The sequence below is a fragment of the Urtica dioica genome, chromosome 2 (genome assembly GCF_054948205.1).
Source record: "Urtica dioica subsp. dioica isolate 48M chromosome 2, U.dioica_male_clone48M_v1_H2, whole genome shotgun sequence".
Classification (NCBI taxonomy): Eukaryota; Viridiplantae; Streptophyta; class Magnoliopsida; order Rosales; family Urticaceae; genus Urtica; species Urtica dioica.
The window spans coordinates 32,374,124-32,401,632 of NC_142757.1; the positions used below are offsets into that span (position 1 = coordinate 32,374,124).

The 27,509-nt window shown below is 42.3% G+C and overlaps 3 protein-coding genes and 1 non-coding gene across 4 annotated transcripts; 3 read left to right on the forward strand and 1 right to left on the reverse strand.

The window, feature by feature from the left end:
- Positions 1-5,479: 5,479 nt before the first annotated feature.
- LOC149404403 (protein PSK SIMULATOR 1-like) lies at positions 5,480-6,748 on the forward strand. The gene has a single exon (XM_089607513.1). It carries the CDS (start codon positions 5,480-5,482, stop codon positions 6,746-6,748), a length of 1,269 nt encoding a protein of 422 aa, XP_089463639.1.
- A 4,684-nt stretch (positions 6,749-11,432) lies between these two features.
- LOC149404404 (uncharacterized) lies at positions 11,433-12,182 on the reverse strand. The gene is made up of 3 exons (XM_089607515.1): positions 11,859-12,182; positions 11,643-11,791; positions 11,433-11,574 (listed from the first exon to the last, which is right to left on the reverse strand). The coding sequence occupies exons 1-3, from the start codon at positions 12,180-12,182 to the stop codon at positions 11,433-11,435; spliced, it is 615 nt and encodes a 204-aa protein (XP_089463641.1).
- Positions 12,183-16,268: 4,086 nt separating this feature from the next.
- LOC149404405 (L-type lectin-domain containing receptor kinase S.4-like) lies at positions 16,269-19,044 on the forward strand. Its single transcript, XM_089604877.1, has one exon. It carries the CDS (start codon positions 16,563-16,565, stop codon positions 18,696-18,698), a length of 2,136 nt encoding a protein of 711 aa, XP_089461003.1. The 5' UTR covers positions 16,269-16,562; the 3' UTR covers positions 18,699-19,044.
- A 398-nt stretch (positions 19,045-19,442) lies between these two features.
- TRNAW-CCA (transfer RNA tryptophan (anticodon CCA)) lies at positions 19,443-19,514 on the forward strand. The gene has a single exon. It is a non-coding gene; the product is annotated as a tRNA-Trp (tRNA).
- The last annotated feature ends 7,995 nt before the right edge of the window (positions 19,515-27,509 follow it).

A 27,509-nucleotide genomic window follows, 5' to 3' on the forward strand; every position in this document is an offset into this window, starting at 1 on the left:
ACTGAGAGTATCACCTTCTCCTCCGTGTACACTCTCTCCTTAGAGAAATTGAAGAGAGGTGTGCGAACTGGTGATGTTCCTGCTCCTCCCAAGTTCATTATGTTGAATGTCTCTTTGAATAGGATGTCAACGTGGCTACCGTTGTCGACCAAGATCCTCTTCACTAAGTTGTTGACACCTTAGATCGTCACCACGATTGCATCGTTGTGGGGATGTATGACCCTTTGTACCTCCTCCTTGTTGAAATGGATGACCTTGTGCAGATGGGCAGGCTCATCATTGGCGTGAGCGGAAAATTTCACGTAGTGAATGGACTCTCTTTTCAAGATTTGTCGCGCATACTTCTTGCGCTCGTTGTTCGAGTCCCTAGTGTGCGTCCTGCCAAAGATTATGTTGACGACATTCAGGATTGTGATGTCGCTTATGTCCTCCCGATTGATGCTGACTTGAAGGGTTTCCTTGGGTGTGGGCCAATTGGCTGGTCCCCTCTTCTTCGATCTTTTGGAGCCGACGACCATCCACTTGACGAACTCCTTGAGATCATCACCCTTGATCGAGGCCTCTATCTACCTCCTAAGATTAAAGCAGTCGGCGGTGACATGGTCATGGTCTTGGTGAAATTGGCAAAACTTGATCCGATCTCGGCTGTCGAGATCTTTCTTGAGGAGAGTGGGAGGTGAGAATTTCTCTCGCAACAGGGCGAAAATTCGATCGGGGGTGAACTTGAGAGGAGTGAAGTCCGAGTACTTCTGGAAGGTGTCTACCAGCAGCTGTGATGGCCTTCCATTTTGGTTTCCCCCATTGGCTCTTCTCTTTTAGGAAGTGTAGCCTTCTCGATCTTGCTCGCTTCTCTTGCTCAACCCTCCTTGGCCAGCCTTTCGGCTGTTGAAGTATTCTTCGAACCCCATGTACTGCGTCCCCCGAGCCATGAGCTCTGACAGCGTTTATGGGGGATCCGCCATTATGGACTTCAGGAAGTCGCTCATCTGGAGTCCCTCAGTGATGACGGTGATGGTGTCTTCGTCGTCGAATCGATCGACTTTATGTGACTCCTCGGTGAACATGGAGAGGTATCTTCTGAGAGTCTATCTCTCTCCTTGCTTTATGGAGAGGAAGTGCAGGTTATTTCTTTTGGACTCCTAGAACGAATTGATCGTTACCCTCTTTAGGCCCTTAAACCATTCATACCTGCTCCGGTGAGGGTAAGGATAAAGGCTTGGCACATCATGGTCGGCGAGTAACGGTCGATCATCATCCAAGTTTCACGCTACGGGATGTGGTCAACGAGGTTGCCTATCTCATTGTAGCGGATGGGAGGTAGTGTGAATCCAACGCGGTACTCATCCGCGAGGATGTTTACTCCAAAGGGGGATGCTTCTTTGGCCATCATCCCTTGTACTACAGGAGTAGTCAGAAAACTTTCATGTAGTTCTTTGACCTCATTGCGGAGGATTTGGATCATCATAGCATAATCCAATGCCTCTGGCAGTGAGGTCGACAGTCCATTCTCATTGGAGGCTTGATCAAGCTGATTGACTGTGTTGGCCGCCCTATTTTGGGTTGTGAGTGTTGGGGGGCCGGGTTACGTGGGATCTCCCACTGCGAATTTATTTGTTGCCTCGGGCTCAAGCCGCAGGGCGGCGGCCTGGGGCTACTTCTTCGGACGGGTTCAGTGAATCATCGAACCCTGGCGCTGTTAGTTGTATCTTACGCCTCGGGACCTAGTCACTCGAAGACGGAGCATCATGATTGATTGACGATTCGTCCGCCTCCCTGGCTCGGGTTGGCGCTCCTAGATACGTGAGTGAGAGTCTCGAAGCACTCCCTTTGAGAGGGGGCGTATGTGGATTTCTCGCGCTGAGGGGCTCCCTCTTGGCGAACACCCTTGGGGGCGTTGTCCTAACCATCTATAAAGTCGGGAGGATATGGTTTTTGTCGTGGATTTAAAGGAACATCCCCATCAGCTGGTTCATATGTCCTTCAACTTGGGCTGCCCTCTCGTCGCAAGGATCAATGACAGTTATGGGTGAGAAGCTCAAATCAGAAGCGTTCTCGCTCTGCTCCGCTTTGTTGTCGCTGAGCTTCTTGTGTGCCACGTCTCATGTGCCATGAAGGCATCATTTCATAGTCTCGCCAGAGCATAGGACGACACGGCACCGGTGTGCATCGATGCGCCTCCTCTTAAGGCATTGCAAGCGATGTTATTGATCGGCTTGGGGCCTTGAATAGAGGCATTAAATGTAGAAAGGGTAGATAGCTCTTGGTGTGATGCCTCTGAGGTGTAGGTTTGGCGGACGCATGTGAGTTTTTTCGTGCCCCCTCTTTTTAGCTCCAAAATGAAATCTTGAAATCGGATCAACGCTAGAGAGCCATTGGCGGTTCAACCCAGGGCCAAACCTTGAGGTTGCACGTAGCTGATGTCGTCAAATGCTTGAGATCACCGACCTCTTCTAGATGATCGAGAGTCATGTTCTGCCTATAACCTGTGAGAAACGTGAAAGGTTTCTCTTCTTCGTGTGCTCCGACGCTCAACATTAGTATTGGTATGATGTAAACGTTATGGAGAAAATGTCGTCTTAGCTCGAAAGTATTTAGAGTAGTTTTTAGAGAGAATCCAAAGAGTATGGGCTTTCTCAGGTTGTGAATGACTTACCTGGGCCTCATCCAGGGCTGATCGGAGACTGGTCCTGCGACGGTGAGGAATGATTGCATTCCTCGTATGAGAGAATGTGTGGGAAAGAGAGAATGTTCCTTCTTCAATTCTAAAGAGAAATGAAGAAGAGTATTTTTTTATATGAAAAAAAAATGAGAGAATCAGTGTGAAGACATGTATGAGATGAGATCTTTGTGATTAGATAGGTGAAGTAAGTGGTGTGATGAAAGCAAAAGAGGATGATGGATGATGAAAGAGAAGATGTTCTTGAGATGATGGATGATGGGAAAAGGGTTTTTGAGTGTTTTGGGCGATATTTTGGAGGGTTGTCCGTGTGGACATATTTTTGGCCTAGGAGAGGAGGCCTGGAAGATCTATGACCAACTGAGGAAGCTTGGAAGGGCCATGAACAAGAAGAGCGTATCTGAGAGCGATGAAAGGATTCCTGTAAGAGCTATGAATGAGAGGAGGAGGCCTGGAAGGGTTATGAGCAAGGGGAAAAGGTCTAGAAGAGCCATGACTGAGAGGAACATATCCGAGACCGAAGAGCAGAGGCTTTAAAGGCTCTGATTGAGAGAAGCGTGTCTGAAACCGAGGAGAGGTTCTTGCAAGGTCCCTGACCAAGAAGAAGGCTTTATGACCAAAGAGAGGCGCCCTAGCCGAGAGGAAGGCTTAGTGACCAAGGAGATGAGGGTTGGAAGGGTCTTAGTCGAGAGGAGGCCTGGACGGGCCCTAATCAAGATGAAGGCTTCGTGACAAAGGAGAGGAGACCTGGAGGGGCCCTAGCCGAGAGGAAGGATTTGTGATCGAGGAGAGAAGGCCTCGAATGCCCTTGACCGAAAGGAAGGCTTCGTGACTGAGAGTAGAGGAGGCCTAAAAGGGCTCTGTAGATATGAAGGATTTATGATCGAGGAGATGAGGCATGGAAGGGCCTTGACTGAGAGAACGATTTTATGACCGACAAAAGAGGCATGTGAAGGGTTTTCTCTGTGTCATGCCCATGGCACGACATGCGATGATCGTAGAGCTCTCTACTTGTCGCCCGTGTCACAGTCGTGCGGTAACCTTGGAACTTTCACTGCTTCGATGTATTTTCACCATCTTGCAATATTTCTCTTCCTTCTTGGCCGTGTAGTGACCGTGGAACTTTCTCTGTGCCATGCCCATGCCATGGTCGTGCGATGACCGTGAAACTTCCGTGTTATGCTCGTGCCATGATCGTGCGTGTTGGGAAGTTACAAGTTGGTATCAAACACAAACAATCGCTCGGATACCAGTTGTTGAGAAATAAGGTTAGTATCGGATACAAGCAATCACTCTAATACCAATTGTTGGAGAAACAATAGCCGGGGTATATTACTTCCCTAGGGTTTATATTACGTTCCCATGTATTAAACACGGACAATCTTTTCAATACTTACTATTGGGTAACTAATCTCTAAACCCTACAATATGTTAACAAATGCGGAATAGAAGAAAACTCGAACAATCGCTAAAATTTAACGTAAACAATAATTACTAAGATACTCAAAATCATTCAACAACAAATATAATATTAAGACAAACGCAATCAACACAAACAATAAGAGGACTTAGTTACATACCTTTAGGTTCAGCCACAGATCCTTCACGCTCATAGCTTTTGGATCTCCGATCCTTGCTTCTCGGACTCCTCGGTGACTGAGTGCTCTTTGGATCTTCGGATCTTCAAGCTCTCGGACTCCTCGGCGACTCCTTGCTCTTCCGATTTTCGGATCTCCAAGCTCTTGGATTCCTCGATTACTCGTCTGTTGATGGTACCATAGTCTTCTAAGATATAATTTTCGGAAGGAGAAAGACATATGTGTGGACCAACTCTTTTCGCACTAATTACTCGAACAAAACATCGAAATAGACGATCAAGAAAAGGAACTCCGTTTCAGTGGACGGTTAATGTGAACTTTGTATTATTATAGCATTTACTTTTATAAATATGGTTTGTATTATTAGAGTACATATTCAATAATATGAACTTTCTTTTTATTGTATATATATATATATATATATATATATATATATATATATATATTAAATATTAAATAAAAACTTATACACAATTGTTACCAATCGTGACTCTATATTTCTCCGATACAAGACGGGACTAGAGATAACTGCGACTTGACAATCAAGGCTATATATATAGTCACGCGCCACATTGCGAGTGATAATATAGTCGTGATTTGTTGTAATTAGATATGATATTCATGACGAGCCTCAATTATTTTGAAGCTTCAGTTAAAGCTTATTTAGTCGCAACTTTTTAAACTCCAACCTAAAGCTTCGACTCTTGTAATAATGCATAAATAAAAAATTTGACCCTCTGAATAATGATTTCCATAGTGGTAAATTTGTATTAACAGACGGTAAATTTGTATTCGATTTATACCGTTTCCTTCGAAGGTTATGGAGTTCACCATGAATTATAAGTAATATAATCATCTAACATATTTAAAATAAATAAATAAAATCATTATCCAAGGTAGACCTGATATTAGATGCAAGAGCATAAACTATGCAAATTTGAAAGAGAATTGTTGTTTGGTCGACATTCCAATGATAGGCACAAACTGTTTCAGTTTAAAAATCGTTTTTAAAACATCTCAACTTCTAGTTCCGTGTCTACATGAAAAAAGAGTATTAATATGAAACCAAATCTCCAAAACCCCGCAATACAATCCCAACCCATGCACACATATATCATATATACAAACAGAAATAGACATAGAAAGAAAGAAAAACAGTTACATTCAATTCAATTAAAAACAGACGCAGTTACATTCAACGGCAATGCCCGTGTGGCTGTCCCGTCGACGATCAAAGCAGCAAAAGAAGCCACCACCGGCAACGCTGGGCATTCTGGGGTTCGAGGCGGCCCGGGCGATGGCCCGACTGGTCTCCCTCTACAGAGCCCTCTCCGACTCCGACATCCGGCGTCTCCGGGCCGACCTCACGGGGTCCTGCGGCGTGGCTCGCTTGACCTCCGGAGACGAGGGCCTGCTCCTCCTCCTGGCCTGCTCGGAGCTCATTGGCGAGCTCGACTCCGCAGCAGACACGGCGGCGCGCCTCAGCCGCAGATGCACGAACCCGTGCCTGATGCGGTTCGACCTCGTGTACGCGGACGTGAAGCTGGGCGTCCTCCACCCGCGGTCCCTACGGCTCGAGTTCGGCTCCACCGCCGTCGACCGGATCGTGGAGCGCATGGACCGGCTTGTCCGCTCCACCGCGTCCCTGCACTCCGCTCTCGAGTCGCTCGCCCAGCTGGAGCGGATCAGCCGGTGGCGTGGCGGCGACGGCTTCAGCCTCGTCCGGGAGAAGGTGGGCTTCCTCCGCACGCGCGTGGAGAACCTGCGGCAGGCCTCGCTGTGGAACGCGAGCCACGACGAGAGCGTGGGGCTCATGGCGCGCGTCGTCTGCGTGGTGTTCGTGCGCATCGCCGCCGTGTTCTCCCCGCTGGTCTCGACCACGGCGGCGCGGACCAGGAGCCCCCCCCGGCGCGGCGACGGGCCCTACGCGTGCCTCCTCGAGGACCGGCGGTTCCACCAGCGCAACCGCAAGTGGGGGTCGGGGCGCGGCTCCGCGGTGCTGGAGAGGATCGCGAGGTGGGAGGTGGCCAGGATGGCGGGCCCGGGGACGGTGGGCGCCTCGGGGATGGCGTCGCGGTACGCCTCCCTGATCGCCGCGGCCGAGGGGTGCCTGATCTCGCCGGAGAGCGTGAGCGAGGACACCCGCGCGGGGCTCTACGAGATGCTCCCGCTGGGGCTGCAGCGCCGCGTGGCAGAGCGCGTGCGGAAGGACAGAAGGGCCGCCGAGGAGGCCGGGCACCGCAATGTCGAGGGCACCATGCAGTGGCTGGCTCCCGTCGCCCACGACACTCTGGCCTGGCAGGCTGAGAGGAACCTCGAGCGCCAGCATGGCGGATTCCAGCGAAACCCCGCCTCTGTCTTGTTGGCTCAGACACTCTTCTTCTCTGATTTGGAAAAGACCGAAGCCGCCATCGTCGACGTCCTCGTCGGCTTGAGCCGGATTGTTCGACCCCGCAGCCGCCGGGAGCCCTAATTCCTCGTTCATCATTCTCCTTTTTTCATACAACATATATGCATGACATCAGGGACGGAGCTATAGTAAGCCGAGCCTCCCCCCTCAAATTTTTTTGCACTTTTTTTTTTTTTTTTTTTTGAAAATTTACGAATTAACCTCTTCTGGAACTTTTTTTTTTTCAAATTAGCTTTGAGCTTCTCTGGCTCCGTCCCACTGCGTGACATGTGACATATATGATATCTTAATTTATATATTTTTCATCTATACATTCATCGTATTATATTATTTACTAGTATTTTTTACAAATTCTTTTTAGGTGATTTAATCGATTTGTTGTTTCAGGAAAGAAGCAAGATATGATATTTTAGAGTAGATATATCAGCTGTAAAACTAGTTCTGTTTATAAATTTCTATTCGCTGCATTGATTTGATCGTAGCAAAATGGAAACGTGGCAATTTCTTAATGACATTAATTTATTGTAGCCAATTCTTGGCGATGGCAGAGAGAGATACATGTTTAACAAATTCCAAACAGAGATTGGTGAAGTGTATCAATTGATCAATAGGCTAATTTGAGAAGAAGTTAGAGTGGTTGTACTCGCAATACGTGCGTGCTGTCATTTCTGCTTTAATCTAAGAGCATGTTTCATGTTTTGAGTGTAGATGTGTAAATGATCAATATTCTTTTGAATAATTGGTTGAGCTTCAAAGTATGTTTCCTATATTAAGTGAGAGGTTAGAGTTAAGTCAAACTATTTGGGTTCGTCGTGTTATTTTTAATGTCTGCTAAGATTCGATTACCAAGCAAATGTAAACAGTTGAGCCTGAAACGGAGTTAACAACAAATCTTGAATACCTTTCTAGTTAGAAGATGACCGTTGAAGGATTCATATCAAAATCAGCCACTGCATGAATTCTCAATGAGATGAATTCTCACGTTGTAGATACAAGTACAAAAGTCTTTTTTCTCAAAAAAAAAAAAAGAAATTATTTCAGATCTCTGTCACTCAAACAACGCACAAGATCTCGAAATAATAAAAAATAAAAATAAAAACTCCAACATGTTGCCTTGTTGTCCATGAAGATGTAACGGTCAATTTGCAGAAAAACTGTTTCTTTTTTGTTGTTACATATTCAGTTGTGATTCAGTTAGTCGTGTTTTTAGCTGGTACACGTGTCTACGACTAATGTTATATTGTAAATGAGAAATTTCATTTTCTAGATCCGAAAGTAATGAAAATATCTCAATTAAACCCGCTATTTTAAAAATATCCAAAATTGGACTTTTGTATCAATTTTGGACGAAAATACCTTGCAAGACCATATAACACAACTGAAAAAATTCATTCTTTACTTATTGAAAATCTCTCATTCTCTCTCATTTTCTCATCACTTCGCGTATCCAATTGGTTGAATTCCTTTAAAATGGGCAAGTATGCTTCTTCATTCATCTTGTATAGCTTTAGTCATATAGTTTGTGAAGAATAAATAAAGTTGGTAGATGTAGGTTAAACTTTCCGGAATTTGACGTTATTTCCGATGAAATCCGACCTTTTCGGATGAAATTCATGTAAAAATTTCGATGAAATTCAAGCAGAAATTCCGACCAATTCCGACATATTCCGACCGTTCCGACAGTTTTCGACCGAATCCGATGGATTCCAACCATTTCCGACAGTTTCCGACCTCTCAGACCAATTCCGATGAGTTTGGAAAAATCGAAGTTTAATGTAATATAATGTATTTTTGTGATATTTCTTGCAGTTTTATTGATGGTTAACAACACGTGGGAGAGAAGTGGACATTTATACGTGTTCAAAAAAAGTGAGAACATTTCCACTTGAAGTTTCGAAAGAGATAACGTATATGGAGTTAGTCGACAAGGTGTACAAGAGAGTCGATATAGACAGACCAAAGTATCACTTAAAGTTTGAAGTTACATATGACACGGGTAATATGACGATTGAGCCTGCTTTGTTGAACGACGATATTGACGTTAAGTATTATACGAAGAATAAAAGTCGTAGAAGTTATGCACTTTATGTAACTTTGGTATCGAAAGAAGTCATAGCGTTAACTCCAAAAAGAGTAGATAAAGGGAAAAATGTGATGAATGAAGAATTGCCTCGCGTTGAGCTCAAAAAGAGACGACATAATCTGATTACCAATGACCGAGATGATAATCCTGTGTTCAACAGTCGAATAGATGACTGAGACGATGAAGTATACAAGCGTGACAGATATGACTACCACCACAACAATCGACATGATGAACACAAAAGTGACGGGGGTGATGAAGACAAGTTTGACGGAGATGATGGACACAACAGTGACAAAGGAACAGAATTTGAAGAGTTCGCAAACACTGAAGAATATGAAGATTTTGTATCATAGGGACAGGGTGAACCATCAGGACATGGTGAACCATCACGTGACCCTCATAAAGTTGTATCACCAACGGATTGCATGTCTTACTCATGGAAAGCCTCCGACTTCACAACCGATGATTTTGTCAAGGAAGAACATAATGACGGTCCAAGTCAGTTGCAAAATTCTTCCACATGTAATAAGAATGAGATGTACTTATATTCTTAAATGAAAATTATTATGTTATATGTATTATAACCGTTGAATGCAATAGGTATCACAGAAGATATATTCCTTGGGAAGGAGTTTGAGTCCAAGAAACAGATGAAGCAAGAGATTCATGTTTTTGCTCTAAAAAATAATTTCGAGTTTAGAGTGAAATCGTCTTCGAAAAGGAGATGGTATGTCATATTCAAAAATGAGATGTGCACATGGAAGCTGAGGGGTGTTGTGCAGTGGTCTGATATGTGGCAGATTACGTCGTACGAGAGTAGACATTCTTGCGCGCGTGTGGTTCGAACAGAAGGGCATAGAGGAGCTACACCTTGGGTTATTGGGCACATTTATAAAGATAAGTATAGTATTAGCTCCATGGCTGAGTATTCGACATATAACGTAAGAGAGGAAGGCAAGACAAGATGGGGTGTTGACATCTCGTACTTGAAAGCTTGGAGAACCAGGGAGAAAGCAATTTCATACGTAAGGGGTACACCAGAAGAATCTTATCAGAAGTTACCATCTTGGCTATACATGTTGGAGGGGAAGAACCCTGGGACTCTGACTGCGTTTGTGAAAGATGGCAATAGATTCAAGTACGCGTTCTTTTCTATTGGGGCGTGTCGTAGAGGATTCAAGTCTTGTCGACCGGTGATATCATTAGACGGTTCATTTTTTAAGACAAAATACGGTGGACAGTTGCTGTACGCAATTGCGATGGATGCTAATTCACAATTATATCCACTTGCATTCGGGGTAGTAGATAGCGAGTGTCATGCTTCATGGATTTGGTTTTTGAGAAAGTTGAGAGAAGTTATCGGTAAAGACGTTGAAGAGTTGGCGTTCATATCCGATCGATATGTTAGCATCATACATGGTCTCGAAGTGGTGTTCCCTGGTATCCCTCACGGAGCATGCTACCATCATCTAAAACTAAATGTCCAACATAAATTCAAGACCGGTCATTGTGGCATTGACCTGAATGTCGCCGCTTATGCTTTCAATAAGACCGCTTTCGAAGCTCATTTTCGGAAATTGAGAAGGAAAGATGTCGAGATGGCTAAGTATCTAGAGGAAGTCTGTTTTGACCGGTGGGCAAGAGCATTTTTCCCTGGGAAACTGTAAAACACAAACTCTTCATTTTTTCATTACAAGTGTTTTAACTAGATATAAAACATCGCTAATATGTAGGTACGATATAATGACAAGTAATAATGCAGAAAGCTTCAACAATAAGAAGATGAATGCTAGAACGTTTCTCATTACCACGTTACTTGAGTTTATTAGATTCACACTTCAAACGTGATTTTTTTATCGAGAAGAAATGGCTAGGAAATGTGATACAAGACTGTCTCCGAAGTTTCAAGACAATCTCGCTCATCTAAATGGCAAGGCACAATTCGTCAATACCTATGGACTCAGTATGTATGAATGTCATGTTAAAGACGAGAGAGGTGACTTTGATGTTGATTTGTTGAGAAAGACATGCACGTGCGGGCTACCACAACTACTTGAAATCCCCTGTCGACATCTATTCTTTGTGTAGTCCTTTCTATTTGAAGGAGACATGGATTGAGATGTACAAGGAATCCATATATCCTGTTGGGAATGAAGATTAGTGGAATGTTCTGGATGACATAAAGAACATGAAGGTGTCAGAACCAATTGAAAAGAAACAAGCCGGTCGACCGAAGAAAAGTAAACAAGGAAGGTGGAGGGTCAATCGATACCCTTCGCAAGGCGAAAAAGTTGTTATTCACCGCAAATGTGGTAAATGTGGTGGTATGGGCCATAACAAGAAGACATGCACTTGGAGAGAGTGAAAACATTTATCTTTTATTTTGTTTGTTTTGAATTTATGACGTATGTATTTTTATGTTGACAACTTTTGTACGTGTTTTGTTGAATATTTGTAGTTTAATGTGAAGTTCATGTTCATATATATGTTTATTTTTATATTTATATTTATATTTATATTTATATTTATATTTACTATTTATTATTTAATTTCATTGCGAACATTAACATAAACTTTTCAAATATTTAATGACATAAAAATATCCAAATATTTAATGTCAATACACATCAAAAACTTTATATTAGTACACATCAATACATTTCATCGCGCTTCTAATTGGAAAAATAAGTCGGTCGACCATTTCTTCTTGAACGTCATCATCTTCTCGCTTAGAAGTGTATCGAACCCCGCGTCAACAAGGATGTGCTCCACATACTTGATTGCAAACATCCCGCAATCACTACTGAAAGATAAAACCACAAAATTTATACACAAAAAACTCTTAATCTTGTTGTTATTCAAATTACATACCTTGTCACACATTGTGGCACGTTTTGGTCGACTAGCCATAGGAACGGTGGAAGTCGAATTTGGTCGCCATCTAGCTCTCGCTCCGCCCTCGGATGCTCGCTGAACATCCCCGACTCTGCCATAATCGCCGGTAACGCTCGACTCCAATTCTACGTTAACATAATAATGTAAGATAATAAACATTAAGTTCAGTAGAGTATTTTAAATTTTACTAACCTCCATCATCATGTTGAAATCAACTGAATTGTGTTGCATATGCACAATATCTTTATGGTAATCCAAGACGGTTATGGTCCACTCTTGGAGATTGACCCGGAACGTTAACCAATGCATGTTCTTGAAGTTGATGACATACAAAATCTCTCGCGCTCTAGTCCACAAAATGACTTGGGAATCTCTGCAACCAGTCATCGGGTCTAACACGACTATGTGATCCCATTCTACGAGCTTCACCTCTGTGCCTTGTTCAGTGGCTATCTTCTTGTTCTCCTCTTGCTTCGTATAACGACCGTATATGTTTTGGACCCACCGGGTATCCATGACACATACGACTTGACGATACTCCGCATACTGTCGTTGGTGTCTCCGAAGCATATCCAGAATAGCATCAATATGTTGTGATCGTGTATGAAACAACAAACATAATAATTAACTTTTTATTTACAAACGTATCCAAAGCAATGTAATTCGACTTACCGTATCTATTAGCCATTTTCCATTTTTCAATAGGAGCTTGAAGAACTCGGTCTCCACATCGGCGACCTTCACATAAACTCGGCCCAAGAACTTCCCCTTAAGTTTAGAAGTGCGGGTCCACTTCACGCAGTCATTAAAATCAGAAGTTTTTGGTTCCTTCAAAGGTCTGAACGGCGTTACCCGTACCTCTGAGGAGTATTTCGGCCGCGTCGGGTCCGTGAATCGGTGACGCTTCTGAGATGGCATTCGTACCGAGTCTCTTTCCAGCCTCAGCCTCTTCTGCGCTATGGTTGACAGTTGGAGCGTCTTTTCTGATACATCGAGCCGCCGAAGGAGGAGAAGGAGGACTAGGAGGACTAGGAGGACCAGGAGGACTAGGAGGAGGAGGACTACGCGATCGATGTCGACGGCGTGAACCAGCTTGCGTAGTCGGTAACGGTCCCGGAGGTAAACCCGTCACGTCCTCGAACATGACGTTTATCTTCTCAAACATGGCAATCTATAAGTTGATGACACAAAAGACTAAATAAGAAACTAAACATTTATAGAAACGACTGATTAGAAACTTATTTATTAAATGAAAATTAAAACTAACCTGGTCTCGCCTCATTCTCTCTAGTCTGCGACCGTTCGTACTCAGAACTCTCAAGACGGTCGCCTGAGAATATATAATTTGATTCCACATATCCTCCGTCAAAACCCACAGAGCGGGATGATCGGGAGGAGCGAGAGGTGCGGGATGATCGGGACGAGCGGGAGGTGCGGGATGATCGGCACGCTCAGGACGTTCGAACTGAAATGAATAATTATAAACTAGCTACTACCTACTAACTAATTATAAATTATAAACTAATCACTAATTAATAAATAAACTACTAACTAATTAATAAATTATAAACTAATCACTAATTAATAAATAAACTACTAACTAATTAATAAATAAACTACTAACTAATTAATAAATTATAAACTAATCACTAATTAATAAATAATCTACTAACTAATTACTAAATTATAAACTACTAACTAATTAATAAATAAACTACTAACTAATTAATAAATTTTAAACTAATCACTAATTAATAAATAATCTACTAACTAATTACTAAATTATAAACTAATCACTTATTAATGAATGTGAACAAATTCACTAATTTGTTCACATGGGCCACTACTCTGGACGTCATCATCCATCTTCAAGTGGAATAACTTCTTCATGAGAAACGCCTAGTTGTTCGCCGAAGATTTCTCGTACATGTCGAACAGCACCTTCATCATCCCCGCCGTGGTCTTCTTCTTCGTCACGTTGTGAGCAACGTTCTTCGACAACGTCAGTCGAATGACTCCCATAACCTGTCAGTCGAGAATGTTCCATTCCGCCTCGTCCATCGTCTCTGGCTTTGCGCTCAAGGGTAGATGAAACTTTCTGTCGTACAGGTAATCCTCGTTTTGCATCCTCCAGAACGCGTAATGGGTACGATCGAATTTATCGATTCTGTGTGCTCCGCCTTCTTCGCCTCCCATCGTTTTTTGAATCGCAACTCAAGCCAGAGCTCTGATACCATTTGTTAGGATTCGACACACAATTCCGACCTAAAATCAGAAGAAAAAAAAAATAAATAAGTAAAAAAATAAAAAAATAAAAAAATAAAAAATTCGCGAGGTTTCTTCGGAACTTCGGGCATACGATTTGGAAGGAGATGGTTTCGAGTTGTTCGCCGAAATCATCGACTCAATTACCCGCTGCGAGTTTCTGCATAATCCACAGGTCTCGGACTCGAGGACATGGTCTTTTGTTTGGGGGTTGGACGACATACATTAGCGGGTATTTGTTTGGTTGACGTTTATGTTCGTTGATCTTGGATTTGTAAGAGTTATTCTCCGGTTTCGAGATAGGGAGGTGTTTTGGTGTATCCCGAGTAAGTTCACTTTTGCGCTTAGGTCTCGTTGGTTTTTAGGCGACACCTCATTTGATTGTTCTAGTTGATTTAATTATGGAATTTTATTTTCCTTGTAAGTTGAGTAGCTCTTTATTTTGAATGAAATATCTCGGATTAAAAAAATTGTTGTCTTGGGAAATTGGGAGGTCTTATATAATATATTTCTGAGTGCCGTTCTGGTATTACTCAACGAAAAGGGAAAACCTGGGGGAAAAGACACGGAAACAAAGGTTGTGTTTGGTAGTTAACTCAAAAAGTTTTTGTTTTCTATTTTCTAGTTTTTGTAGTTGTATTGAAAAATTATTTTGCAGTTGTTTTCAAAAAGCTGTTTGGTACAGTTTTCATTTTTGTTTTTGAGAAAGTGAAAAAACTGAAAAAAGTGTTTGGTATAGTTTTCATTTTTGTTTTTGAAAGAATGAAAAGAGAAGATGAGGAGAACGAGGAGAGAATAGAAGAAATTTTTTTCCAAAAACACATTTTATTTGTTTTCAGTTTTCTTTACTCTTTTACAAAACAACTTCAAAAATTTTTGAAATTTTTTTCCAAAAACTTAAACCAAACATGTTTTCAATTTTTTCAACTCAAAAACTAAAAAATTGTTTTTGAGAGGAATACCAAACATTACCAAAGACTTTGAAAGGTAAGGAACGTAATGATACAACGAAAACTGACTTTTGAGAGCAGTGGAGACCTGACTGTGAGAAATAGCAAAATCAAAAGCTTATTTTAGCACACAAAGCCACTTTCAAAAAACAAAATAGTATTTCTTTTTTCTTCTACGATGTGCCACTGCAAATTTACCAACCCACCCCTTATTATAAATTAATGCGTTGTATTAAATACACTTGTGCAACCAATTCTTTTCTAACTCATGTTATCTTTTGGATTACAGTCCTTCATTAAGTAAATGGAATTAAAGCAAATAAAATCAAAACACATACACAGAGGACCACTCTATATAATTTTGGTAAAAGATTGTCACAAAAAGACACATACTTTAAGAAGGAAAAAAAAGGTCTATATACTAAAAGATAAATACATGAATTTAGAAAACCGTACCTTGGAATTGAGTAGGCAGACAAAGAAGACTGCTAAATGAGACGCATAATTGACGTTGAAATTTCTACCAAAAAAACATAACGTTGAAAAGCAAATCAAAAGATTCCTTTGTTCACTCGGTGTCCAAAAACGCAACTTGTTTATATATCGCCCCGTTTTTGTTGAAAGCTATATTATTTTTTTTATTTTTCTCCACCCACAGATAACATTTAAGTCCGTGATCTGTGATTGTATTATTGCCTTTTTTACAAACAAACCACGTTCTTGTTCCTTCTTGCTATAATGAATCCAAAGGGATATTTATTGAACTCATCTAAGCGATTACATAACTTGATGGCTAAAAGAGTAAAAAAGACAAATAAACAGCGGAATACATCAACTACCACTATTTGATAAGTTTTTTTTTTCAATTTTTCATCAAAAATTTAATTTGATCAAAAATATTAGTTAGTTACTTGTACAAATACAATTTTACCTTTAATATGATGTCAACAATTGATATCTATTGTTGACATAGATGTTAACAATTGACATCTGTGAATTTATGGTGCTTTGTTTGTTGACATATATATCAACAATCGACATCTATTATTGATATTTATGTTAAAAATTGACATAAATTATTGACATCAATAGTTGAAGGTAAAATTATATATGTATAAGTGGCTTAGTAATATTTTCGGTCAAATTAAACTTTTGATGGAAAATTTTAAAAAAAAACTTATCAAATAGTGACAATTGAGACAATTTCTCAATAAACAATTAAAAAAAACTTATCACAAGGTGACAGTTGAGGCAATTTCTCAATAAACAGTTAACGTTTCATGGTACACCAAATTAAACAAATAATAATAAGAAGTAGATGAAGCAGAAGGGACAAAGGAAAAGAAAAAAAAAAGTTACAGGAGAATAATAATTAAACTATCATTTTATCTTTGTCTTAAACAATGATCCGAAATTAAGTAAGAGTTATATTTGTTGATCTAGTCAAAAATCCAGTGTCTCTTTACTTTGCTTCGGTGGCCCAACAATTGATTGTTTTTAGAATTCTAATTTTATAAGTAATCCCAAGTCCAACTATCGTGACTATTATTCTTCGATCTCCTAGTGTTACTAATGTGAAACAACTGACAAAATATTCGCTAATTCTACGCCTCAAGATTTACTTCCGGAGGGTCCACCCACGTGTATTGTACCACCCTTTCTCTCACCAACCTCATATCATATGCTTGAAAAAAAAAAAAAAAAAAAAGAGAAGAAGAAGAAAGAGAAGGAAAAGGAACGACAATACATCATGGCTATGGGTATGAATATGACAGTGGTGGTGTTACTAGTTTGGTTGATTGCGAGCAGTTGTTCGGAAGCGACGGACCTTCTATTCCACGGATTCAAGGGGTCGACGGCGGAGAATCTGACGCTGACGGGCGTGGCGGAGGTGCGGCCGAGCGGCATTCTGCGGCTGACGAACGACAGCCGGCGGATGACGGGGCACATGTTCGCGGCGGCGCCGGTGAGGCTGAAGAACTCGCCGTCGGGCGAGGCGGTGTCGTTCTCGACGTCGTTCGCGATCACGGTGGTGCCGGAGTACCCGAAGCTGGGCGGGCACGGGCTGGCGTTCGCGGTGGTGGCGTCGGAGGACCTCTTCGCCCTCCCGAGCCAGTATCTGGGCCTCCTCAACGCCTCCGACAACACCGGCAACACCTCCAACCACCTCTTCGCCGTGGAGTTCGACACCGTCCAGGACTTCGAGTTCGGCGACATCAGCGACAACCACGTGGGCATCAACCTGAACAGCATGAACTCCACCGCCGCCGCCTCCGCCGCCTACTTCGACGCCCCCGGAGCGCCCCCCACCAACTTCAGCCTGAACGGGAGGCCGGTCATGGCCTGGATCGAGTACGACGGCCCCCGCAAGCTCCTGAACGTCACCGTCTCCCCCTTCGGCCACAAGCCCCCCGTGCCCCTGCTCTCCCAGGCGGTGGACCTCTCGCCGGTGCTCAAGGAGTTCATGTACGTCGGCTTCTCCGCCTCCACGGGCCTTCTGGCCAGCTCTCACTACGTGCTGGGGTGGAGCTTCAGCACCGCCGGGCCGTGCCGCGAGCTGGACCTGGCCGCGCTCCCCCACCTCCCGGGCCCCAAGAAGAGCCACGCCGTGCAGGCCATCGCGGGCTCCGCCACCGCAATCCTCCTCGTGCTGGGCCTGGGCTGCGCCGCCGCGTGGCTGCTCGTGCGCTACAAGAACGCGGACCCGGTGGAGGCCTGGGAGCTGGAGCTGGGCCCGCACCGCTTCTCGTACGGCGAGCTCAGGCGGGCCACGGGGAACTTCGGGGAGAAGGAGCTGCTGGGCCGCGGGGGGTTCGGGAGAGTGTACCGCGGGACGCTGCGGCCCTCGAAGGCGGCGGTGGCGGTGAAGCGCGTGTCCCACGAGTCGAGGCAAGGGATGAAGGAGTTCGTGGCGGAGATCTCGACCATCGGGCGCCTGCGCCACCGCAACCTGGTGCAGCTGATGGGGTGGTGCCGCCGCCGCGCGGACCTCATCCTCGTCTACGAGTTCATGGAGAACGGGAGCCTGGAGAAGTTCCTGTTCGACAACCCCGCCCGGCCCTTGACCTGGGACCAGAGGCTCAACGTCATCACCGGCGTCGCCTCCGCGCTCCTCTACCTCCACGAGGGCTTCGAGCAGGTGGTGATCCACAGGGACGTCAAGGCCAGCAACGTCCTCCTCGACGGCGACCTCAACCCCCGCTTGGGGGACTTCGGCCTCGCCAAGCTCCACGACCACGGCACCAATATGAGCACCACGCGCGTGGTGGGCACGCTGGGCTACCTGGCCCCCGAGCTGCCCAGGACCGGGAAAGCCACCACCGGCTCCGACGTGTACGCCTTCGGGGCCTTGATTCTCGAGGTGATCACCGGCCGCCGCCCCATCGAGCCCAAGGCCCCGCCGGAGGAGCTCGTGCTGGTCGACTGGGTGTGGGACATGTACAAGGAAGGGAGGCTGGTGGACGTCGTTGACAAGCAGCTGGGCGGGAAGTTCAACGCCGCGGAGGCCGAGACCATGGCCAAGCTGGGCCTCATGTGCTCCAACAACGTCCTCGAGGCCCGCCCCACCATGAGGCAGGTTCTCAGGTACTTGGAAGGCGAGGTCCCGCTGCCCCACCAGGTGCGCGACCCCTTCGCCCTCTCCGACCGCAACGATCTCATCGCCGCCACCGACGGCTTCGACGATTTCCTCCATTCCTTTCCCTCATCATCTTTCGACGGCATGATCACCAAGTCTCACTCCTTCGGCTCCAACCTTCGCGGCGGCACCAGTTTTAATTCGTCCCCGCTCTCCCTGCTCCGCAGCGGCCGAGACTAGCTTGTCCGGTTCACTTTTTTTATTTTATTTTAAAATTTAATACAAGTTAAGTTAATTACATTTTCAATTATATATTAAGCAGTCAATGTATGTATACATTTGTAAATTGCCAATATCAGTCTTGTGTTTGTCCGAGATGACAAAGATGGATCAGTTGTATATGGATCAGTTGACAAAGATGGATCATAGGTTGTAAGAGTGCAGGTTCGATTAGAGTAGTTTGGGATTGTTGACTTTTTATTCTCTTTCTAGAGTGTTCTATGTCTGACCGATCCAAAACATTTATTTCAACCATGTTTTCTTTAATATATATCTATGAAGACGCATCATCTCTTTCTTTGACTTTCTTACTGCTAGGCTTTGTTTGTTCTCTTCGATGATAATGTGGTGTTTATTTGTTGAGATTTGCCTCTCTCGAGCAAAGAAATAGTTGGTTCTGCCCGCAATATAATATACTTCAACAAATCTTGAATTATTTGACACCCTACCCACTGATATCATTTAATGCGTACTATAATTCGTTGTGATTGCGAAAGAAAGAGCGTGGTCCAATAACAATAAAAGAATGTCGCCAAATATTTGAATAATCAACGCTTTAGGTTTTTGAAAGCGGCGTATTATTATATGTTCAACCTTCTTAGTCCGATTCCGCACGCCAACATCTCAAACCGTAAACCAATAATATAAGCTTGATAACTTACATGTTTTTAGTATTATTCTTTAAGAGACCAACATCATCAAAACGGATCCGTGGCGCAATGGTAGCGCGTCTGACTCCAGATCAGAAGGTTGCGTGTTCGATTCACGTCGGGTTCAAACCCCGTATTCATTTTTTCTTCTTTTTCTATTATGTACTTATCATTCATTTATTATTTTTTTTTTTTTGAAGAATCATTCATTTATTATTTTATATAGAAAAATTAGACGGGTTAACCAAATTCAAACGTAGAGATTGCATTTTAGCCAACATTTACATTTATTTTGAGAAATAGTCAATTTCGCTGACGTGGCGTTTAAGCCAATATTTTGCTTCCAATTTTGCCCTTTTTAATTTTTAAAAAAATATAATTAAAGAAAATCAAAATTGATTGTCAACATATTTATGATTTGATTGCCAAGATATTCTATTTTGATTGCCCAATATTATTATTACTACAAAAAGAAAAGAGCCCCGTGTATGCAGTCCTGAGCCTCGCCCCGACGAACCTCTCGCGGGCCTCAAGCGGCGGCGACAACCAGATCGCCCCGACGAACCTCTCAAGGGCCTCGAGCGGCGGCGACGCCAAGATATTCTATTTTGATTGCCCAATATTATTATTACTACAAAAAGAAAAGAGCCTCGTGTATGCAGTCCTGAGCCTCGCCCCGACGAACCTCTCGCGGGCCTCGAGCGGCGGCGACAACCAGATCGCCCCGACGAACCTCTCAAGGGCCTCGAGCGGCGGCGACAAACAGATCGTGCTGACGGCGTATAGCCTGTTGTCGGAGATCGCAGTGAAGGCGGCGAACTCTGAGGGCAGGAAGTTCGCGGCGGGGAAGAAGTTGGATCCGGGGTCGGAGGTGGTGTACGGGTTGGTGCAGTGCACGCCGGACCTGTCGAAGAATGACTGCCGACAGTGCCTCGTGAATGCGACAAAGGGGATCGAAGGGCGGCACAGGAAAATCCTCTTTCCCAGCTGATGTCTAATGTACGATGTGGACTTGTTCTTCCCAGGTGATTCATGTATGGAACGATTTTCAATCCTGTTAATTAACGTTAATATCTGTTAATTGCTGTTATGTAGGTTTTTGAACGATTTAGATCCTGTTAATTAACGTTAATATCTGTTAATTACTGTTAATTGACTTTGTTTTTGAATTTTTTCCTTGTTCTTCCCAGCTGATTCATATATGGAACGATTTTCAATCCTGTTAATTAACGTTAATATCTGTTAATTGTTGTTATGTAGGTTTTTGAACGATTTCAATCCTGTTAATTAACGTTAATATCTGTTAATTTCTGTTAATTGACTTTGTTTTTGAATTTTTTCTCGTGCGGTGTAGGTTTGGTTGCGTGTTTGAAATATAAGCATTTATCACGGTGGATTTGTTAGATATGCATTTATCACGGTGGATCTGTTTTAGTTGGCATTTATTCACGCGATTCCAATTTCATTTCTTTCTTTTTTGGACGCGGGAATCCTCCAAATATTTTGATTTGATATTATTTAAATGAAGGGCAAATTTGTATTTTTTTTACTGTTAATGTGGTATATTGGCTACACATTAAAAATAAACCAAAAGTTGGCTATTTTGACAATTACAACGTTTGACTTTACTATTTTGCTCGGGCTCCCTTTTAAATACATGTATTCCATATTTCAGTAATGTTACCCAAACTCTTTACTGTTTCTACATCAAACATAAACATTATTTTCAACTACTTATTAACCGCCAAATACACGTGAGCCCAACTACTTACATCTGTAAATACATGAAAATGACTGTTTACCTAAGATTTACCAAACGATAGTTATTTAGCAATGTCAAACATTTAAATTTGTTATCTACCTAATGGACCCTTAATGAAATGGCCCACTCAAGTTTCAAAAAATACACGTTTAGTATGTCAAACCCAATAATCTTCTAAAAATAGTACCTAGTTACTACAATTATAAATTATTTTAACTAAAGTTATTTATTTATTTTAAATACATGTAATTCATATTCCAATAATTTCACATTCACCCAAACTTCGTACTATATCTACATCAAACACCTATTCTCAACTACTTATTAACAGCCAAACCTATGATTTGTTTGCCAAATAATCCAATAATCTTCCAAAGAAAAGTACCTAGTCACTACAATGATAATTTATTTTGGTTACATTTTTTGTTAAATTAACCATGAGACTAGAATTTTATGTTCACTACGATAACACCCAAAATCTATACGGTTTCTACACCAAACATCCATTTTCAACTACTTATTAACCGCCAAATCCGCGATTAGTCTGCAAAACCCAATAATCTTTTGAGAAATAGTACCTAGTTACTACAATGATAAATTAGTTTCATTACGTTTATTTATTTTAAATACTCGTATTTCATATTCTTATAATTTCACTTTCCCCCAAACTTTGTACTATTTCTACATCAAACACCTATTTTCAACTACTTATTAACCGCCAAACCTACGACTAGTTTGTCGAATCCAATAATCTTCTGAAAATAGTACCTAGTTCCTACGATGATAAATTATTTTAGTTACGTTTTTCGTAAAATTAACCATGAGACTAGAATTTTATGTTCACTACGATAAAACACATGCACAAAATTATTTACGTTGCGTGCTCCACCATAAAACATGAAATTTTGATTTTGTAGTGATTCCTCGTGGATATAAATTTTACTTTATATGAGATATCTTTCACGGGCTTTTTCAAAAAAAAAAAAAGTTAAGTAGTATTCCAATAGGAACTATTGGATCATATGGCCATTTGAGATTCAATGGTAAAAAAAACTGAGCCCATTAAAAACCAAGTCAAGATGGACTTAATCTGATAACAAGTCGGACCACTGACAAGAGCAAAGGCTAAACAGTTCAAGAAAGAGATGAAGAGCATTGTCCATGAAGTAGGGCGGCACAAACAAACCGGTAAAGCCGTAAACTGGACCGGACCGTTGGTTTTTAAACCGTTGGTCCGGTTTTAAATGGTTTATAATTTCACCAGTCCGGTCCGGTTTGAACTTTTAAACGGTCCGGTCCGGTCTAAAAATTTTAAACCGCGGTTTAGACCGGACCGGTTTGTATTTAAATAAAAAATTAATTAAAAAAATATATCTAAAACGGTCCGGTCTAAGACGGTCCGGTATAAAACAGTCTAAACCGGTTTAAAACAAAACCGCACCGGTTATTATTTTAGAAAAATATAGATAAAAATAGGTTCAAATAAAACGGTCCGGTTTAAAATGGTGTAAAACGGTCTAAACGCGAAACCTTAAGTGGCCAAGAAAAGGTTGAGTGCCGCTTAACTGATTTAGGACTGAAAGAAGGCGGTACATGGATCCGTACGGGGTGAAGAGAATATGCTCTCTAAACTAGACCGATTGGACAGCTTTCAAAGGCTTGATTGCTTTTCATAGTAATTGACCAGCTTAATAGACCATCATACTTGTTTCTGCGGAATAATCTCAGATCAATCGGAGATACTAACTATGAACCAACCAGAGACACTTCCCAACCAGAAAGCAAAGTTCCCACTGATGGTATACTTAGTTGGAATCATTATAGAACTTTACCCATCGCAGATATACTGGTCGCTCCTAAATCATCAAGTAGATGCCAGTATGCATTAAATACTTTCCATAGTTAATAGAAATAACTCAACCAGCTTAACATTTGTTAACTCATGTCATAATCCCGATCACTCTCATGTCCTCTTTCTTTGTTGTCCTATTTCATTGCTGCTCCCTTTCATCTGCATGATAAAGCATTTCATCAATGGCATTGATATAGATAGCTGCAATAACTCTCAAGATGCATTATCTTCGCTTTACTTCGATACCTATACGTTAAACAGACAGCTGTAGTGATCCTACGGCTCCTCTAGTACATCAATTAATGTTAGCCAATGAAGGTATAGTATCTCAAGAGTTAACAGGACCATGAGTTATTTCAATGGATTAAAGTCTATTCATGAAATACAACCAAACCTATTATCTCACTTCGGTATCTCGCTTCGCTTTGATACCTTTGCAAAGAATTGATGAACCTCTATGCCTTAATCTACAATCTACCGTACCGTATTAATGTTGGAATTGATCTAGGGTTAAGAAAAGATTTAACGCTTCGAGCAAGCGGCGGAATTTAAAAATTTTCTTTAAAACAAGTAAAACGTTTTTACAAACCTAGACAAAGAGCAAGTACATATAAATTAAAACTATTAATGAGCATTATTTGTTTACTAACCTTTAAGATGCTTGAACGTTGAGAAACCTTAGGAAGATTGAAACGTTCGTCTCTCCTCGCAGCACGTCTCACTTCTTTCCTCGGGAACTCGAGCAGCCACGAAAGTTTCTATCACAATAATCACTCGAGAAAGAAAGGAATTAGTGTGTGGGCATTTATAAAAACGAGGACTCAAGAACAAGTCTAAGAGTCAAAGAGCTAAAACACTAGGTCAAATGTGGACCTAGGTGCCAAAACAAAAACGAAAGAAAACTTAGAGAGAGAGAGGGAGAGGGGGCGGCCAAGAGTTCTAGAGAGAGAAGCTCTCAATCTCTAAAACTTTGGAATGAATAGAATGAAGGGAATGATGGCTCTATTTATAGGAGAGGGATTACCTTCAACAAGGTAGTTTCATCTTCTATAGAATATCACATATTCATGAGCAAAATTTGCTCTCCTTCCCTTCAAGTCACACGGCCAAATAAGGCTTCTAGAAGCCTTGGATTTGTTTCCTCTTTTGTTCTCCCTCTTGCTTGGCCGAATTCCTCTTTTCTTCATAGAGAAAATTTGTTTCCTCGTTTTCTTTTGGCAAGTATCTTCATACATTAATGCACAAAATAATTTCTCTTTTTTCTATCTATGTTGGGCGGCCAAGACATCTAGAATGGGCTTCTAGATGCTTCTTCATTTGTTCATGACAATATGAGAAAATGCCCATTAAGAATTTTCAAGTAAAATTCTATGAAATTAAATTAATCCTCAAGGCCCAATTAATTTGTTATGGCCGAGTGATAATATGTCATCATATGACAATGTCAAAAAATTTATTGATATTCATTTCATCCTATGTGCAAAAGGAAAAAAAAAATACCCTTTAGACAATTTTCGTAAAACTTGTCTCGTTCTTGTTTTGACTTAGCTTTTAGTTTAACTATTCCTACTCGATATGATTTGTGATAGTGGCCTCGTGGATCCAAATGAACAAAGCTTGAGCTAAAATACTTGGACTCAAAAGTTCACAAACCTTTTCCAAGTTTAGTTTAATGTCAACTGACTCCACTAAAGAGTTGACACTGAGAATCTCTCGATTCAAATGAATTTCTTCTATGTTTACCCTTCATGAATATCATCAGCTAGTCGGGATTTACAAAATTACCATTTTACTCTTCTAGCTGTTATTTCCTCAACTCCTTTGTCGCTTGTGAATAAGTCAGAAACAATGTATTGACGAGGAGCTAACAAGTCACATTGTTTCATCCAAAAGAGTCATGACTTAATTTGGACATTGGCCAATTTATTTATTCATATTTCAAGGAACAAAGCATGAGGTGATATACATTGCATTTCAGCAATCTTGTACATGAATTCCATATCTATGAGATCTTCACAAAGTTACCCATGACATCTTCATAACTTAGTACTTCACCAATAGGTCCTGTTAAGAATCACATAGTGAATCCGAACTCTGACTTTCTCAAATGAGAATACATCTGTTCCTTAGAGAGGTTATGGCAGATTCGTGGCACACGTTAGAGATTTTCGAGAGTACGTCCTTGTAACGGATCATGAAATCCTTCAAGGATTCATTCTCTCTCTGTTGGATTCCCCACAAGTTTCCTATGGTCAGATCGTCCTCCACGAACATCGAATAGTGTTTCAGGAATCAGCCGATAATTTGTCAAAACTATCGATGGAGTTCGGCTCGAGTTTGGAAAACCACTCTAAAGCGGACCCAGACAAGCTTTCAGCGAATAGTTGGCAGTATCCTGCCTCTAATTCTCTCTCTGCGAGCATAACCCGTCCCATTGCGACTCTGAAGGACAAGATAAAAGCTTTCGGACTTGAAGTGCCACTATACCGCGGAAGGCGAACCTTTCCGGTATCTCCCAACTGCACTTCAGTGATATTTCTGGTGAAAGGAGTCCTCCTTGTTTCTTCAACGAGGCGATATATCTCGGGGGCCGAGCTGGTTGCAGAGTGAAATTATGAGCGAACAGCTCTCAGTTCGGCCGTTATTGATTCCTTAAATCGGTCATGCTGGGTTCGCCCCCGTGAAAGAGGCGAGGTCCCGTATGTGCAGGAGTGACCGCGGTCGCACCTACCGGGCTATGACGGGTCTGATTCATCCCGCCAAAACGATGTGGGATGAACGTTTGATAGGTCGCCGACGGGCGAGGTCCTGCATTAGTCGGGAAGGACCAGGATGGCGCTCCCCCAAGGGGAGGCGGAGAGAGGCCGGAAGGGTCGATCGTGACTTCTGCCGTGACTTCGCTAGCAGTCCCCCCAAGCTGAAAGCTTGTGCCGGGAGACTGGTCTGTTCCTTGGGCGACCTGTATCCCAGAGAAATCCAGACGGACTCCGGGAGGGAGAGCCCGGCTCGTTTGCGCAACCGAGGCTGCTTGACGAGCAGATTTCGAAGCGGTCATATCTCCGGATCCCACCTGAGGGTCCGGGGTGTTTTGAGGAGTCGAGAGAGTATTCAACCGGTCATTAAGAGCACGGTTGGTCTCAACTTGTTCGTCTATTTTTTTGGTCAGCATATCCAGGATTTCCCTGATCCCCGGAGGGATCTCCTCTCCTGATTCGTAATGAGTCGGAGTGGAAGACATGATAATAATTTTTTTTTACGAACTGCTTCTTTCGAGATTGGTCTTTCTGAGTGTGTCCCACAGATGGCGCCAAATTGTTGATGTCGATTTTTGGATCGATCAACAATCAAGAATAAATGAATGCTAAGATATTATATTTTAGATGGGTTTCGAAAGACGTCGTATAAGAAACAGTATAAAAATAAAAACTATAATAATAGAAGAATATTAATTAATTATATTGATCGTGAAATGAATTACAAATGGACGAGGTGACGAACTCAATAAGACGAGCTCAAGACAATGATTACACGAATACGAAATATGGGAATTGAGAGCTGTGTTTTAACTTTGCATGTGCGAAAATCATCGTCTCATCTTCTATTTATAGGCGAGATGGAACCTTCTGGCCGAAGACACGTGTTCATCGATCCACACTCCTTGTCAAGGCTGAAGTCGTCTAAGACCCGATCTTCGCGGCGTGGTCCTTTCTTTGATTGATCGATTCTTCTGGCCAGAGGACGTGGTCGAGCTGGAAAACGTAATTGGATTTGGGCCGATCTGACGAGATCGAACTGAGTCCAAGGTTGATTTCGTGGGCCGACAGTTGAGATCGTGATAGGCCCATAGTTGATTCTGTGGGCTAGTCTTTAAGTGGATTTTGGGCTTTGGTCAGGCCAAAGCCCACCCGAGATAATTATTTAAATAACTGAATTTTTAATACCCCCACAGGTTGCATGTCGGGCTCTACTATTACTACAAACTTCTGTTTTTCGTTTCCCTTTTTATTTTCAGAACTAGCTTTCTTTGACCTAGCCATCTACTACAAGAAGGCAACGTTGCGTAAAAATATTTAATCATGATTTCAAAATATTTAATCAACTTTTTCATAACAAACAAATAAGAAGCTAAGACATTGTTAGCATTCCTTCAAACATTGAAGAAGAAGGAAAAAAAATTTGCACGAGATGGAAACGCGAACTAACCTAGTTCGACGTTGATGGCGACGAAGACTGACGTTGATGGCGACAAAGATCGATGACGATGACGATAGAGATCGACAACGACGGCGAGTTTGACTATGACGGAGATCGACGACGTTTAGGTTAGAGTTTTGAGCTTCGCGTATTAGGAGTGTTTGGCATTTTTTGTTTTTGTTTGAAAGAGTGTTTGGTCTTTTAGCTTAAAGTGAAATAGTGAGGTCATTATCGGGGTGAGTGAAATGTTATTTTGGTGATTGTTCAAATTTTGGGTTAGTTTACTTTAGAATTATTGACATTGTTGTCCCCTG

Coding starts and splice junctions, on each gene's coding strand:
- LOC149404403 (XM_089607513.1), top strand. CDS start 5,480: ATGCCCGTGTGGCTGTCCCGTCGACGATCAAAGCAGCAAAAGAAGCCA.
- LOC149404404 (XM_089607515.1), bottom strand. CDS start 12,182: ATGGATACCCGGTGGGTCCAAAACATATACGGTCGTTATACGAAGCAA. Junction 11,792..11,858: donor ATTTCAACATGATGATGGAG/GTTAGTAAAATT, acceptor ATGTTAACGTAG/AATTGGAGTCGAGCGTTACC. Junction 11,575..11,642: donor GTGCCACAATGTGTGACAAG/GTATGTAATTTG, acceptor TTTATCTTTCAG/TAGTGATTGCGGGATGTTTG.
- LOC149404405 (XM_089604877.1), top strand. CDS start 16,563: ATGCTTGAAAAAAAAAAAAAAAAAAAAGAGAAGAAGAAGAAAGAGAAG.